This window comes from Oncorhynchus masou, chromosome 24 (genome assembly GCF_036934945.1).
Source record: "Oncorhynchus masou masou isolate Uvic2021 chromosome 24, UVic_Omas_1.1, whole genome shotgun sequence".
Classification (NCBI taxonomy): domain Eukaryota; kingdom Metazoa; phylum Chordata; class Actinopteri; order Salmoniformes; family Salmonidae; genus Oncorhynchus; species Oncorhynchus masou.
The window spans coordinates 80,471,406-80,491,627 of NC_088235.1; the positions used below are offsets into that span (position 1 = coordinate 80,471,406).

Below are 20,222 nucleotides of genomic sequence, written 5' to 3' on the forward strand. Positions count from 1 at the left end.
GCAGTGTCAACAGACTCAGCGTAGAAAGGATCAACAACAGAAGGTATATTGTCATTGTAAATAGTACTTCTGTACCAAACATATATGGTTATATATCTATAGGAATACATACACTGAATGAAGTGAAGCTGCTGCTACTTCGTCAACTTGAATCCTGCTGTGGTTGGGTAGTAGATGGACATCCAATTGAACTTTGAACTCCAATGGGAGATGGAATAGGAGTCTATAGGCTACGAATACACAGCCTCAGACTATTGCGTTGTTACTACATTAACGTACAGGTATAGCAACTGTAGCAAGGAATGCAAATGGCACAATATCTTATTTATTGCTGTTGACAATGATACTGAGTACATTCGGTCACCGAGGCCATTTTCTTTCAGACAGACGTTCGGTGTCTGTGCTTTGAGGTAAAAAGGAAATCTCACCTTTTCAGGTTGGCATGTATGTAGTACAGACAGGCGCAGAGGCATGATACAGAGATATAGAAGAAGCACAATGATAACCAGACAGGCACGCATGTACTGTCCCTGACACGCCCACACAGGCAGACACATTGGCCGTGTTCAAGAGCAACGATTGATCTACAAGTAATAATGAGTAGTTCATTAGGATGAGGCGATTTGTAGATCTGTCAGTCTGCAGTCACCGACTGCAATGTAGTCAATCTTGAACACGATCCCACTGTGATGCCAGCCTGTACATAGGAAGCAGTGCATGATGGGGGAAAAACGTCTTTCTTGTGTCCCGCACGCATTTATTTGACGTTATATTTTACAATTGTTGTCTTCATTTATTTTGATATTTTAGTATTATTTTCTATTTTTCAGAGGTTTGTTAATATATAAATATGTATTACTGATGATGTGTAGTGGTACAAAGTACTCGCATGAGATCATGTTTTTATACTGAAGATGTTTCTAATTTTTTTATTTATTCTGGTTGTTCTTCTTGAGGGTTGAGGTGGGGGACTGCAGCGTTGCTGTGTTTCTGATTCCAATAAAATGTTAGAGAAAATCTGAACTCTTTTTCATAGTCTTCATTATGGGTCAGACATTAAGTTTAAATGATTGATCAGAGTGAAAAACATGTTATGTTTACATTATACAATTATATATTCTGATATCTGGAACTTATTACCAATTAAACAATATATTAAGCACAAACTTCCAACGTACAACATGTCCCAGTGGAAAACTACACATGGGTAGGCACTGAAGTATGTGGGATGCATCAAATAGGGAAATGTCAATCAGCAGACAGGCAATACTGGAATCTTAGTACAGATAAGGAAATCTATGTGTCCAAAATCCATATGGCCATTCTAACAGCACAATAACCCTCTCAGGAAGAGTCCTATACTTGTGCTACTGAAAGAATTGCCTGATACAGAATACTTATGACTGATCAAAAATGACATGTATTATTCACTTAGAATTACTTTGATATACTGTATAGCCTGCAGGAAAAAGACCAGAGGTGGCAATACAGAAACTTCAAAAACGAGTGTAGTCCACAGTGAATAACTAGTGCTTCCTCTAAGGCCGTCGTAGGAAGGAGATTTTGAGGGAGTCTGGGATGTCCAGCTGGTCAGCGCGGACAGGCGGGGGCAGCAGGTAGGGGAAGGTGACGGGGAACACACGCCGTACATCCATCAGCAGCTGTGGAGGCTGACCGCCTGAACGCTCCTTCAGCAGACCCTGAGGGATGAGAGGACATGATGACCGTAACACAACCACACTACTGGTAACCAGACCACACTACTGGTAACACAACCACACTACTGGTAACCAGACCACACTACTGGTAATACAACCACACTACTGGTAACCAGACCACACTACTGGTAACACAACCACACTACTGGTAACCAGACCACACTACTGGTAATACAACCACACTACTGGTAACCAGACCACACTACTGGTAATACAACCACACTACTGGTAACCAGACCACACTACTGGTAATACAACCACACTACTGGTAATACAACCACACTACTGGTAACCAGACCACACTACTGGTAACACAACCACACTACTGGTAACCAGACCACACTACTGGTAACACAACCACACTACTGGTAACCAGACCACACTACTGGTAACACAACCACACTACTGGTAACCAGACCACACTACTGGTAACACAACCACACTACTGGTAACCAGACCACACTACTGGTAACACAACCACACTACTGGTAACCAGACCACACTACTGGTAACACAACCACACTACTGGTAACCAGACCACACTACTGGTAATACAACCACACTACTGGTAACCAGACCACACTACTGGTAACCAGACCACACTACTGGTAACACAACCACACTACTGGTAACCAGTAACTGGTAACACAACCACACTACTGGTAACCAGACCACACTACTGGTAACACAACCACACTACTGGTAACCAGACCACACTACTGGTAACACAACCACAACCAGACCACAAAACAACCACTACTGGTAACCAGACCACACTACTGGTAACACAACCACACTACTGGTAACCAGACCACACTACTGGTAATACAACCACACTACTGGTAACCAGACCACACTACTGGTAACACAACCACACTACTGGTAACCAGACCACACTACTGGTAACACAACCGCACTACTGGTAACCAGACCACACTACTGGTAACCAGACCACACTACTGGTAACACAACCACACTACTGGTAACCAGACCACACTACTGGTAACACAACCGCACTACTGGTAACCAGACCACACGACTGGTAACACAACCACACTACTGGTAACCAGACCACACTACTGGTAACACAACCGCACTACTGGTAACCAGACAACACTACTGGTAACACAACCACACTACTGGTAACCAGTCCACACTACTGGTAACCAGACCACACTACTGGTAACACAACCACACTACTGGTAACAAAACCACACTACTGGTAACCAGAACACACTACTGGTAACAAGACCACACTACTGGTAACACAACCACACTACTGGTAACAAGACCACACTACTGGTAACCAGAACACACCACTGGTAACACACCCGCACTACTGGTAACCAGACCACACTACTGGTAACACAACCAAACTACTGGTAACCAGACCACACTACTGGTAACCAGACCACACTACTGGTAATACAACCACACTACTGGTAACCAGACCACACTACTGGTAACACAACCACACTACTGGTAACCAGTCCACACTACTGGTAACACAACCGCACTACTGGTAACCAGACCACACGACTGGTAACACAACCACACTACTGGTAACCAGACCACACTACTGGTAACACAACCGCACTACTGGTAACCAGACCACACTACTGGTAACCAGACCACACTACTGGTAACACAACCACACTACTGGTAACCAGACCACACTACTGGTAATACAACCACACTACTGGTAACCAGACCACACTACTGGTAAAACAACCACACTACTGGTAACCAGACCACACTACTGGTAACACAACCACACTACTGGTAACCAGACCACACTACTGGTAACACAACCACACTACTGGTAACCAGACCACACTACTGGTAATACAACCACACTACTGGTAACCAGACCACACTACTGGTAACCAGACCACACTACTGGTAACACAACCACACTACTGGTAACCAGACCACACTACTGGTAACACAACCACACTACTGGTAACCAGACCACACTACTGGTAACACAACCACACTACTGGTAACACAACCACACTACTGGTAAAACAACCACACTACTGGTAACCAGACCACACTACTGGTAACACAACCACACTACTGGTAACCAGACCACACTACTGGTAATACAACCACACTACTGGTAACCAGACCACACTACTGGTAACACAACCACACTACTGGTAACCAGACCACACTACTGGTAACACAACCGCACTACTGGTAACCAGACCACACTACTGGTAACCAGACCACACTACTGGTAACACAACCACACTACTGGTAACCAGACCACACTACTGGTAACACAACCGCACTACTGGTAACCAGACCACACGACTGGTAACACAACCACACTACTGGTAACCAGACCACACTACTGGTAACACAACCGCACTACTGGTAACCAGTCCACACTACTGGTAACCAGACCACACTACTGGTAACACAACCACACTACTGGTAACACAACCGCACTACTGGTAACCAGACCACACTACTGGTAACCAGACCACACTACTGGTAACACAACCACACTACTGGTAACAAAACCACACTACTGGTAACCAGAACACACTACTGGTAACAAGACCACACTACTGGTAACACAACCACACTACTGGTAACAAGACCACACTACTGGTAACCAGAACACACCACTGGTAACACACCCGCACTACTGGTAACCAGACCACACTACTGGTAACACAACCAAACTACTGGTAACCAGACCACACTACTGGTAACCAGACCACACTACTGGTAATACAACCACACTACTGGTAACCAGACCACACTACTGGTAACCAGACCACACGACTGGTAACACAACCACACTACTGGTAACACAACCGCACTACTGGTAACCAGACCACACTACTGGTAACACAACCACACTACTGGTAACCAGACCACACTACTGGTAACCAGACCACACTACTGGTAACCAGACCACACTACTGGTAATACAACCACACTACTGGTAACCAGACCACACTACTGGTAACACAACCACGCTACTGGTAACCAGACCACACTACTGGTAACACAACCGCACTACTGGTAACCAGACCACACGACTGGTAACACAACCACACTACTGGTAACCAGACCACACTACTGGTAACACAACCGCACTACTGGTAACCAGACCACACTACTGGTAACCAGACCACACTACTGGTAACACAACCACACTACTGGTAACCAGACCACAATACTGGTAATACAACCACACTACTGGTAACCAGACCACACTACTGGTAAAACAACCACACTACTGGTAACCAGACCACACTACTGGTAACACAACCACACTACTGGTAACCAGACCACACTACTGGTAACACAACCACACTACTGGTAACCAGACCACACTACTGGTAACACAACCACACTACTGGTAACCAGACCACACTACTGGTAACACAACCACACTACTGGTAACCAGACCACACTACTGGTAATACAACCACACTACTGGTAACCAGACCACACTACTGGTAACCAGACCACACTACTGGTAACACAACCACACTACTGGTAACCAGACCACACTACTGGTAACACAACCACACTACTGGTAACCAGACCACACTACTGGTAACACAACCACACTACTGGTAACACAACCACACTACTGGTAAAACAACCACACTACTGGTAACCAGACCACACTACTGGTAACACAACCACACTACTGGTAACCAGACCACACTACTGGTAATACAACCACACTACTGGTAACCAGACCACACTACTGGTAACACAACCACACTACTGGTAACCAGACCACACTACTGGTAACACAACCGCACTACTGGTAACCAGACCACACTACTGGTAACCAGACCACACTACTGGTAACACAACCACACTACTGGTAACCAGACCACACTACTGGTAACACAACCGCACTACTGGTAACCAGACCACACGACTGGTAACACAACCACACTACTGGTAACCAGACCACACTACTGGTAACACAACCGCACTACTGGTAACCAGACCACACTACTGGTAACCAGACCACACTACTGGTAACACAACCACACTACTGGTAACACAACCGCACTACTGGTAACCAGACCACACTACTGGTAACCAGACCACACTACTGGTAACACAACCACACTACTGGTAACAAGACCACACTACTGGTAACCAGACCACACTACTGGTAACAAGACCACACTACTGGTAACACAACCACACTACTGGTAACAAGACCACACTACTGGTAACCAGAACACACCACTGGTAACACACCCGCACTACTGGTAACCAGACCACACTACTGGTAACACAACCAAACTACTGGTAACCAGACCACACTACTGGTAACCAGACCACACTACTGGTAATACAACCACACTACTGGTAACCAGACCACACTACTGGTAACCAGACCACACGACTGGTAACACAACCACACTACTGGTAACACAACCGCACTACTGGTAACCAGACCACACTACTGGTAACCAGACCACACTACTGGTAACCAGACCACACTACTGGTAACAAGACCACACTACTGGTAACACAACCACACTACTGGTAACAAGACCACACTACTGGTAACCAGAACACACCACTGGTAACACACCCGCACTACTGGTAACCAGACCACACTACTGGTAACACAACCAAACTACTGGTAACCAGACCACACTACTGGTAACCAGACCACACTACTGGTAATACAACCACACTACTGGTAACCAGACCACACTACTGGTAACACAACCACACTACTGGTAACCAGACCACACTACTGGTAACACAACCGCACTACTGGTAACCAGACCACACAACTGGTAACACAACCACACTACTGGTAACCAGACCACACTACTGGTAACACAACCGCACTACTGGTAACCAGACCACACTACTGGTAACCAGACCACACTACTGGTAACACAACCACACTACTGGTAACCAGACCACACTACTGGTAACACAACCGCACTACTGGTAACCAGACCACACTACTGGTAACACAACCACACTACTGGTAACACAACCACACTACTGGTAACCAGACCACACTACTGGTAACCAGACCACACTACTGGTAACACAACCACACTACTGGTAACACAACCGCACTACTGGTAACCAGACCACACTACTGGTAACACAACCACACTACTGGTAACAAAACCACACTACTGGTAACCAGAACACACTACTGGTAACAAGACCACACTACTGGTAACACAACCACACTACTGGTAACAAGACCACACTACTGGTAACCAGAACACCACTGGTAACACACCCGCACTACTGGAAACCAGACCACACTACTGGTAATACAACCACACTACTGGTAACCAGACCACACTACTGGTAATACAACCACACTACTGGTAACACAACCACACTACTGGTAACCAGACCACACTACTGGTAACACAACCACACTACTGGTAACCAGACCACACTACTGGTAATACAACCACACTACTGGTAACACAACCACACTACTGGTAACCAGACCACACTACTGGTAACACAACCACACTACTGGTAACACAACCACACTATTGGTAACCAGACCACACTACTGGTAACACAACCACACTACTGGTAACAAGACCACACTACTGGTAACCAGCACACACCACTGGTAACACACCCGCACTACTGGTAACCAGACCACACTACTGGTAATACAACCACACTACTGGTAACCAGTCCACACTACTGGTAATACAACCACACTACTGGTAACACAACCACACTACTGGTAACCAGACCACACTACTGGTAACACAACCACACTACTGGTAACCAGACCACACTACTGGTAACACAACCACACTACTGGTAACCAGACCACACTACTGGTAACACAACCGCACTACTGGTAACCAGACCACACGACTGGGAACACAACCACACTACTGGTAACCAGACCACACTACTGGTAACCAGACCACACTACTGGTAATGCAACCACACAACTGGTAACACAACCACACTACTGGTAACCAGACCACACTACTGGTAACACAACCACACTACTGGTAACAAGACCACACTACTGGTAACCAGAACACACCACTGGTAACACACCCGCACTACTGGTAACCAGACCACACTACTGGTAACACAACCAAACTACTGGTAACCAGACCACACTACTGGTAACCAGACCACACTACTGGTAATACAACCACACTACTGGTAACCAGACCACACTACTGGTAACACAACCACACTACTGGTAACCAGTCCACACTACTGGTAACACAACCGCACTACTGGTAACCAGACCACACGACTGGTAACACAACCACACTACTGGTAACCAGACCACACTACTGGTAACACAACCGCACTACTGGTAACCAGACCACACTACTGGTAACCAGACCACACTACTGGTAACACAACCACACTACTGGTAACCAGACCACACTACTGGTAATACAACCACACTACTGGTAACCAGACCACACTACTGGTAAAACAACCACACTACTGGTAACCAGACCACACTACTGGTAACACAACCACACTACTGGTAACCAGACCACACTACTGGTAACACAACCACACTACTGGTAACCAGACCACACTACTGGTAACACAACCACACTACTGGTAACCAGACCACACTACTGGTAACACAACCACACTACTGGTAACCAGACCACACTACTGGTAATACAACCACACTACTGGTAACCAGACCACACTACTGGTAACCAGACCACACTACTGGTAACACAACCACACTACTGGTAACCAGACCACACTACTGGTAACACAACCACACTACTGGTAACCAGACCACACTACTGGTAACACAACCACACTACTGGTAACACAACCACACTACTGGTAAAACAACCACACTACTGGTAACCAGACCACACTACTGGTAACACAACCACACTACTGGTAACCAGACCACACTACTGGTAATACAACCACACTACTGGTAACCAGACCACACTACTGGTAACACAACCACACTACTGGTAACCAGACCACACTACTGGTAACACAACCGCACTACTGGTAACCAGACCACACTACTGGTAACCAGACCACACTACTGGTAACACAACCACACTACTGGTAACCAGACCACACTACTGGTAACACAACCGCACTACTGGTAACCAGACCACACGACTGGTAACACAACCACACTACTGGTAACCAGACCACACTACTGGTAACACAACCGCACTACTGGTAACCAGACAACACTACTGGTAACACAACCACACTACTGGTAACCAGTCCACACTACTGGTAACCAGACCACACTACTGGTAACACAACCACACTACTGGTAACACAACCGCACTACTGGTAACCAGACCACACTACTGGTAACCAGACCACACTACTGGTAACACAACCACACTACTGGTAACAAAACCACACTACTGGTAACCAGAACACACTACTGGTAACAAGACCACACTACTGGTAACACAACCACACTACTGGTAACAAGACCACACTACTGGTAACCAGAACACACCACTGGTAACACACCCGCACTACTGGTAACCAGACCACACTACTGGTAACACAACCAAACTACTGGTAACCAGACCACACTACTGGTAACCAGACCACACTACTGGTAATACAACCACACTACTGGTAACCAGACCACACTACTGGTAACCAGACCACACGACTGGTAACACAACCACACTACTGGTAACACAACCGCACTACTGGTAACCAGACCACACTACTGGTAACACAACCACACTACTGGTAACCAGACCACACTACTGGTAACAAGACCACACTACTGGTAACACAACCACACTACTGGTAACAAGACCACACTACTGGTAACCAGAACACACCACTGGTAACACACCCGCACTACTGGTAACCAGACCACACTACTGGTAACACAACCAAACTACTGGTAACCAGACCACACTACTGGTAACCAGACCACACTACTGGTAATACAACCACACTACTGGTAACCAGACCACACTACTGGTAACACAACCACACTACTGGTAACCAGACCACACTACTGGTAACACAACCGCACTACTGGTAACCAGACCACACGACTGGTAACACAACCACACTACTGGTAACCAGACCACACTACTGGTAACACAACCACACTACTGGTAACCAGACCACACTACTGGTAACCAGACCACACTACTGGTAACACAACCACACTACTGGTAACCAGACCACACTACTGGTAACACAACCGCACTACTGGTAACCAGACAACACTACTGGTAACACAACCACACTACTGGTAACAGAACCACACTACTGGTAACCAGACCACACTACTGGTAACCAGACCACACTACTGGTAACACAACCACACTACTGGTAACACAACCGCACTACTGGTAACCAGACCACACTACTGGTAACACAACCACACTACTGGTAACAAAACCACACTACTGGTAACCAGAACACACTACTGGTAACAAGACCACACTACTGGTAACACAACCACACTACTGGTAACAAGACCACACTACTGGTAACCAGAACACCACTGGTAACACACCCACACTACTGGTAACCAGACCACACTACTGGTAACACAACCACACTACTGGTAACCAGACCACACTACTGGTAACACAACCACACTACTGGTAACCAGACCACACTACTGGTAACACAACCACACTACTGGTAACCAGACCACACTACTGGTAATACAACCACACTACTGGTAACCAGACCACACTACTGGTAACCAGACCACACTACTGGTAACACAACCACACTACTGGTAACCAGACCACACTACTGGTAACACAACCACACTACTGGTAACCAGACCACACTACTGGTAACACAACCACACTACTGGTAACACAACCACACTACTGGTAAAACAACCACACTACTGGTAACCAGACCACACTACTGGTAACACAACCACACTACTGGTAACCAGACCACACTACTGGTAATACAACCACACTACTGGTAACCAGACCACACTACTGGTAACACAACCACACTACTGGTAACCAGACCACACTACTGGTAACACAACCGCACTACTGGTAACCAGACCACACTACTGGTAACCAGACCACACTACTGGTAACACAACCACACTACTGGTAACCAGACCACACTACTGGTAACACAACCGCACTACTGGTAACCAGACCACACGACTGGTAACACAACCACACTACTGGTAACCAGACCACACTACTGGTAACACAACCGCACTACTGGTAACCAGACAACACTACTGGTAACACAACCACACTACTGGTAACCAGTCCACACTACTGGTAACCAGACCACACTACTGGTAACACAACCACACTACTGGTAACACAACCGCACTACTGGTAACCAGACCACACTACTGGTAACCAGACCACACTACTGGTAACACAACCACACTACTGGTAACAAAACCACACTACTGGTAACCAGAACACACTACTGGTAACAAGACCACACTACTGGTAACACAACCACACTACTGGTAACAAGACCACACTACTGGTAACCAGAACACACCACTGGTAACACACCCGCACTACTGGTAACCAGACCACACTACTGGTAACACAACCAAACTACTGGTAACCAGACCACACTACTGGTAACCAGACCACACTACTGGTAATACAACCACACTACTGGTAACCAGACCACACTACTGGTAACCAGACCACACGACTGGTAACACAACCACACTACTGGTAACACAACCGCACTACTGGTAACCAGACCACACTACTGGTAACACAACCACACTACTGGTAACCAGACCACACTACTGGTAACAAGACCACACTACTGGTAACACAACCACACTACTGGTAACAAGACCACACTACTGGTAACCAGAACACACCACTGGTAACACACCCGCACTACTGGTAACCAGACCACACTACTGGTAACACAACCAAACTACTGGTAACCAGACCACACTACTGGTAACCAGACCACACTACTGGTAACACAACCACACTACTGGTAACCAGACCACACTACTGGTAACACAACCACACTACTGGTAACCAGACCACACTACTGGTAACACAACCGCACTACTGGTAACCAGACCACACGACTGGTAACACAACCACACTACTGGTAACCAGACCACACTACTGGTAACACAACCGCACTACTGGTAACCAGACCACACTACTGGTAACCAGACCACACTACTGGTAACACAACCACACTACTGGTAACCAGACCACACTACTGGTAACACAACCGCACTACTGGTAACCAGACCACACTACTGGTAACCCAACTGCACTACTGGTAACCAGACCACACTACTGGTAACCAGACCACACTACTGGTAACCAGACCACACTACTGGTAACACAACCACACTACTGGTAACACAACCGCACTACTGGTAACCAGACCACACTACTGGTAACACAACCACACTACTGGTAACAAAACCACACTACTGGTAACCAGAACACACTACTGGTAACAAGACCACACTACTGGTAACACAACCACACTACTGGTAACAAGACCACACTACTGGTAACCAGAACACCACTGGTAACACACCCGCACTACTGGAAACCAGACCACACTACTGGTAATACAACCACACTACTGGTAACCAGACCACACTACTGGTAATACAACCACACTACTGGTAACACAACCACACTACTGGTAACCAGACCACACTACTGGTAACACAACCACACTACTGGTAACCAGACCACACTACTGGTAATACAACCACACTACTGGTAACACAACCACACTACTGGTAACCAGACCACACTACTGGTAACACAACCACACTACTGGTAACACAACCACACTATTGGTAACCAGACCACACTACTGGTAACACAACCACACTACTGGTAACAAGACCACACTACTGGTAACCAGCACACACCACTGGTAACACACCCGCACTACTGGTAACCAGACCACACTACTGGTAATACAACCACACTACTGGTAACCAGTCCACACTACTGGTAATACAACCACACTACTGGTAATACAACCACACTACTGGTAACACAACCACACTACTGGTAACCAGACCACACTACTGGTAACACAACCACACTACTGGTAACCAGACCACACTACTGGTAATACAACCACACTACTGGTAACCAGACCACACTACTGGTAACACAACCGCACTACTGGTAACCAGACCACACGACTGGGAACACAACCACACTACTGGTAACCAGACCACACTACTGGTAACCAGACCACACTACTGGTAATGCAACCACACAACTGGTAACACAACCACACTACTGGTAACCAGACCACACGACTGGTAACACAACCACACTACTGGTAACACAACCGCACTACTGGTAACCAGACCACACTACTGGTAACCAGACCACACTACTGGTAACACAACCACACTACTGGTAACAAGACCACACTACTGGTAACCAGAACACACCACTGGTAACACACCCGCACTACTGGTAACCAGACCACACTACTGGTAACACAACCACACTACTGGTAACCAGACCACACTACTGGTAATACAACCACACTACTGGTAACCAGAACACTACTGGTAACACAACCACACTACTGGTAACAAGACCACACTACTGGTAACCAGACCACACCACTGGTAACACACCCGCACTACTGGTAACCAGACCACACTACTGGTAATACAACCACACTACTGGTAACCAGAACACACTACTGGTAATACAACCACACTACTGGTAACACAACCACACTACTGGTAACCAGACCACACTACTGGTAACACAACCACACTACTGGTAACCAGACCACACTACTGGTAACCAGACCACACTACTGGTAATACAACCACACTACTGGTAACACAACCACACTACTGGTAACCAGACCACACGACTGCTAACACAACCACACTACTGGTAACACAACCGCACTACTGGTAACCAGACCACACTACTGGTAACCAGACCACACTACTGGTAACACAACCACACTACTGGTAACAAAACCACACTACTGGTAACCAGAACACACTACTGGTAACAAGACCACACTACTGGTAACACAACCACACTACTGGTAACAAGACCACACTACTGGTAACCAGAACACACCACTGGTAACACACCCGCACTACTGGTAACCAGACCACACTACTGGTAATACAACCACACTACTGGTAACACAACCACACTACTGGTAACCAGACCACACTACTGGTAATACAACCACACTACTGGTAACACAACCACACTACTGGTAACCAGACCACACGACTGGTAACACAACCACACTACTGGTAACCAGACCACACTACTGGTAACACAACCGCACTACTGGTAACCAGACCACACTACTGGTAACACAACCACACTACTGGTAACAAGACCACACTACTGGTAACCAGAACACACCACTGGTAACACACCCGCACTACTGGTAACCAGACCACACTACTGGTAACACAACCAAACTACTGGTAACAAGACCACACTACTGGTAACCAGAACACACCACTGGTAACACACCCGCACTACTGGTAACCAGACCACACTACTGGTAATACAACCACACTACTGGTAACCAGACCACACTACTGGTAATACAACCACACTACTGGTAACACAACCACACTACTGGTAACCAGACCACACTACTGGTAACACAACCACACTACTGGTAACCAGACCACACTACTGGTAATACAACCACACTACTGGTAACACAACCACACTATTGTTAACCAGACCACACTACTGGTAACACAACCACACTACTGGTAACAAGACCACACTACTGGTAACCAGAACACACCACTGGTAACACACCCGCACTACTGGTAACCAGACCACACTACTGGTAATACAACCACACTACTGGTAACCAGTCCACACTACTGGTAATACAACCACACTACTGGTAACACAACCACACTACTGGTAACCAGACCACACTACTGGTAACCAGACCACACTACTGGTAACACAACCACACTACTGGTAACCAGACCACACTACTGGTAACACAACCACACTACTTGTAACCAGACCACACTACTGGTAACACAACCGCAATACTGGTAACCAGACCACACTACTGGTAACCAGACCACACGACTGGTAACACAACCACACTACTGGTAACCAGACCACACTACTGGTAACACAACCGCACTACTGGTAACCAGACCACACTACTCGTAACCAGACCACACGACTGGGAACACAACCACACTACTGGTAACACAACCACACTACTGGTAACACAACCACACTACTGGTAACCAGACCACACTACTGGTAACACAACCGCACTACTGGTAACACAACCACACTACTGGTAACACAACCACACTACTGGTAATACAACCACACTACTGGTAACCAGACCACACGACTGGTAACACAACCACACTACTGGTAACCAGACCACACTACTGGTAACACAACCGCACTACTGGTAACCAGACCACACTACTGGTAACCAGACCACACGACTGGGAACACAACCACACTACTGGTAACACAACCACACTACTGGTAACACAACCACACTACTGGAAACACAAACACACTACTGGTAACCAGACCACACTACTGGTAACACAACCACACTACTGGTAACCAGACCACACTACTGGTAACCAGACCACACGACTGGTAACACAACCACACTACTGGTAACACAACCGCACTACTGGTAACCAGACCACACTACTGGTAACCAGACCAAACGACTGGTAACACAACCACACTACTGGTAACACAACCACACTACTGGTAACCAGACCACACTACTGGTAACACAACCACACTACTGGTAACCAGACCACACTACTGGTAACACAACCACACTACTGGTAACCAGACCACACTACTGGTAACACAACCACACTACTGGTAACCAGACCACACTACTGGTAACACAACCACACTACTGGTAACACAACCGCACTACTGGTAGCCAGACCACACTACTGGTAACCAGACCACACTACTGGTAACACAACCACACTACTGGTAACAAAACCACACTACTGGTAACCAGAACACACTACTGGTAACAAGACCACAATACTGGTAACACAACCACACTACTGGTAACAAGACCACACTACTGGTAACCAGAACACACCACTGGTAACACACCTGCACTACTGGTAACCAGACCACACTACTGGTAATACAACCACACTACTGGTAACCAGACCACACTACTGGTAATACAACCACACTACTGGTAACACAACCACACTACTGGTAACCAGACCACACTACTGGTAACACAACCACACTACTGGTAACCAGACCACACTACTGGTAATACAACCACACTACTGGTAACTCAACCACACTACTGGTAACCAGACCACACTACTGGTAACACAACCACACTACTGGTAACACAACCACACTACTGGTAACACAACCACACTACTGGTAACACAACCACACTATTGGTAACCAGACCACACTACTGCTAACACAACCACACTACCGGTAACAAGACGACACTACTGGTAATACAACCACACTACTGGTAACCAGACCACACTACTGGTAACACAACCACACTACTGGTAACCAGTCCACACTACTGGTAATACAACCACACTACTGGTAACACAACCACACTACTGGTAACCAGACCACACTACTGGTAACACAACCACACTACTGGTAACAAGACCACACTACTGGTAATACAACCACACTACTGGTAACCAGACCACACTACTGGTAACACAACCACACTACTGGTAACCAGACCACACTACTGGCCTAACACAACCGCACTACTGGTAACCAGACCACACTACTGGTAACCAGACCACACGACTGGTAACACAACCACACTACTGGTAACACAACCACACTACTGGTAACCAGACCACACTACTGGTAACACAACCACACTACTGGTAACCAGACCACACTACTGGTAACACAACCACACTACTGGTAACCAGCCCACACTACTGGTAACACAACCACACTACTGGTAACCAGACCACACTACTGGTAATACAACCACACTACTGGTAACCAGACCACACTACTGGTAACACAACCACACTACTGGTAACCAGACCACACTACTGGTAATACAACCACACTACTGGTAACCAGACCACACTACTGGTAACACAACCACACTACTGGTAACCAGACCACACTACTGGTAACACAACCACACTACTGGTAACCAGACCACACTACTGGTAATACAACCACACTACTGGTAACCAGACCACACGACTGGTAACACAACCACACTACTGGTAACCAGACCACACTACTGGTAACACAACCGCACTACTGGTAACCAGACCACACTACTGGTAACCAGACCACACGACTGGGAACACAACCACACTACTGGTAACACAACCACACTACTGGTAACACAACCACACTACTGGTAATACAACCACACTACTGGTAACCAGACCACACTACTGGTAACACAACCACACTACTGGTAACCAGACCACACTACTGGTAACCAGACCACACGACTGGTAACACAACCACACTACTGGTAACACAACCACACTACTGGTAACACAACCACACTACTGGTAACACAAACACACTACTGGTAACCAGACCATACTACTGGTAACACAACCACACTACTGGTAACCAGACCACACTACTGGTAACACAACCGCACTACTGGTAACCAGACCACACTACTGGTAACACAACCACACTACTGGTAACCAGACCAAACTACTGGTAACACAACCGCACTACTGGTAACACAACTGCACTACTAGTAACCAGCCCACACTACTGGTAACACAACCACACTACTGGTAACCAGACCACACTACTGGTAACACAGTTGCAATACTGGTAACCAGACGACAATACTGGTAACCAGCCCACACTGCTGGTAACCAGACCACACTGCTGGTAACACAACCACACTACTGGTAACCAAACCACACTACTGGTAACACAACCGCACTACTGGTAACAAGACCACGCTACTGGTAACACAACCGCACTACTGGTAACCAGACCACACTACTGGTAACCAGACCACACTACTGGTTACCAGACCACACTACTGGTAACACAACCACACTGCTGGTAACACAACTGCACTACTGGTAACCAGACCACACTACTGGTAACACAACCACACTACTGGTAACCAGACCACACTACTGGTAACACAACCACACTACTGGTAACCAGACCACACTACTAGTAACACAACCACACTACTGGTAACCAGACCACACTACTGGTAACCAGAACACACCACTGGTAACACACCCGCAATACTGGCAAAACAACCGCAATACTGGTAACCAGACCACACTACTGGTAACCAGACCACACTACTGGTAACACAACCACACTACTGGTAACAGAACAGCACTACTGGTAACCAGACCACACTACTGGTAACCAAACCACACTACTGGTAACACAACCGCACTACTGGTAACAAGACCACACTACTGGTAACCAGACCACACTACTGGTAACACAACCACACTACTGATAACCAGGCCACACTACTGGTAACACAACCACACTACTGATAACCAGGCCACCCTACTGGTAACCAGACCAAACTACTGGTAACACAACCACACTACTGGTAACCAGACCACACTACTGGTAACACAACTGCACTCCTGGTAACCAGACCACACTACTGGTAACACAACCACAATACTGGTAACACAACTGCACTACTGCTAACCAGCCCACACTACTGGTAATGCAACCGCAATACTGGTAACCAGACCACACTACTGGTAACACAACTGCACTACTGGTAACCAGCCCACACTACTGGTAACACAACCACACTACTGGTAACACAAATGCACTCCTGGTAACCAGGCCACACTACTGGTAACACAACCACACTACTGGTAACACAACCTCACTACTGGTAACCAGCCCACACTACTGGTAACACAACCACACTACTGGTAACACAACTGCACTACTGGTAACCAGACCACACAACTGGTAATGCAACCGCAATACTGGTAACCAGACCACACTACTGGTAACACAACTGCACTACTGGTAACCAGCCCACACTACTGGTAACACAACCACAATACTGGTAACACAACTGCACTACTGGTAACCAGACCACACTACTGGTAACACAACCACACTACTGGTAACACGACCGCACTACTGGTAACCAGACCACACTACTGGTAACACAACCAAACTACCGGTAACCAGACCACACTACTGGTAACCAAACCACACTACTGGTAACACAACCACACTACTGGTAACCAGACCACACTACTGATAACACAACCGCACTACTGGTAACCAGACCACACTACTGGTAACCAGACCACACTACTAGTAACACAACCACACTACTGGTAACCAGGCCACACTACTGGTAACCAGACCACACTACTGGTAACACAACCACACTGCTGGTAACACAACCACACTACTGGTAACCAGACCACACTACTGGTAACACAACCACACTACTGGTAACCAGACCACACTACTGGTAACACAACCACACTACTGGAAACCAGACCACACTACTGGTAACACAACCACACTACTGGTAACAGAACAGCACTACTGGTAACCAGACCACACTACTGGTAACCAAACCACACTACTGGTAACACAACTGCACTACTGGTAACCAGACCACACTACTGGTAACACAACCACACTACTGGTAACCAGACCACACTACTGGTAATGCAACCACAATACTGGTAACCAGACCACACTACTGGTAACACAACCGCACTACTGGTAACCAGACCACACGACTGGTAACACAACCACACTACTGGTAACCAGACCACACTACTGGTAACACAACCGCACTACTGGTAACCAGACAACACTACTGGTAACACAACCACACTACTGGTAACCAGTCCACACTACTGGTAACCAGACCACACTACTGGTAACACAACCACACTACTGGTAACACAACCGCACTACTGGTAACCAGACCACACTACTGGTAACCAGACCACACTACTGGTAACACAACCACACTACTGGTAACAAAACCACACTACTGGTAACCAGAACACACTACTGGTAACAAGACCACACTACTGGTAACACAACCACACTACTGGTAACAAGACCACACTACTGGTAACCAGAACACACCACTGGTAACACACCCGCACTACTGGTAACCAGACCACACTACTGGTAACACAACCAAACTACTGGTAACCAGACCACACTACTGGTAACCAGACCACACTACTGGTAATACAACCACACTACTGGTAACCAGACCACACTACTGGTAACCAGACCACACGACTGGTAACACAACCACACTACTGGTAACACAACCGCACTACTGGTAACCAGACCACACTACTGGTAACACAACCACACTACTGGTAACCAGACCACACTACTGGTAACAAGACCACACTACTGGTAACACAACCACACTACTGGTAACAAGACCACACTACTGGTAACCAGAACACACCACTGGTAACACACCCGCACTACTGGTAACCAG

General features: G+C 46.9%; 1 protein-coding gene across 1 annotated transcript in view; it reads right to left on the reverse strand.

The window, feature by feature from the left end:
- Window positions 1-168: 168 nt before the first annotated feature.
- si:dkey-110c1.10 (unconventional myosin-Vb) overlaps window positions 169-20,222 on the reverse strand; it is a 47,061-nt gene continuing 27,007 nt past the window's right edge. Inside the window, exon 34 of the mRNA XM_064932958.1 lies at window positions 169-1,700. Coding sequence (XP_064789030.1) covers window positions 1,539-1,700 — 162 coding nt within the window. The 3' untranslated portion in view covers window positions 169-1,538. The remainder of the gene's footprint in view (window positions 1,701-20,222) is intronic.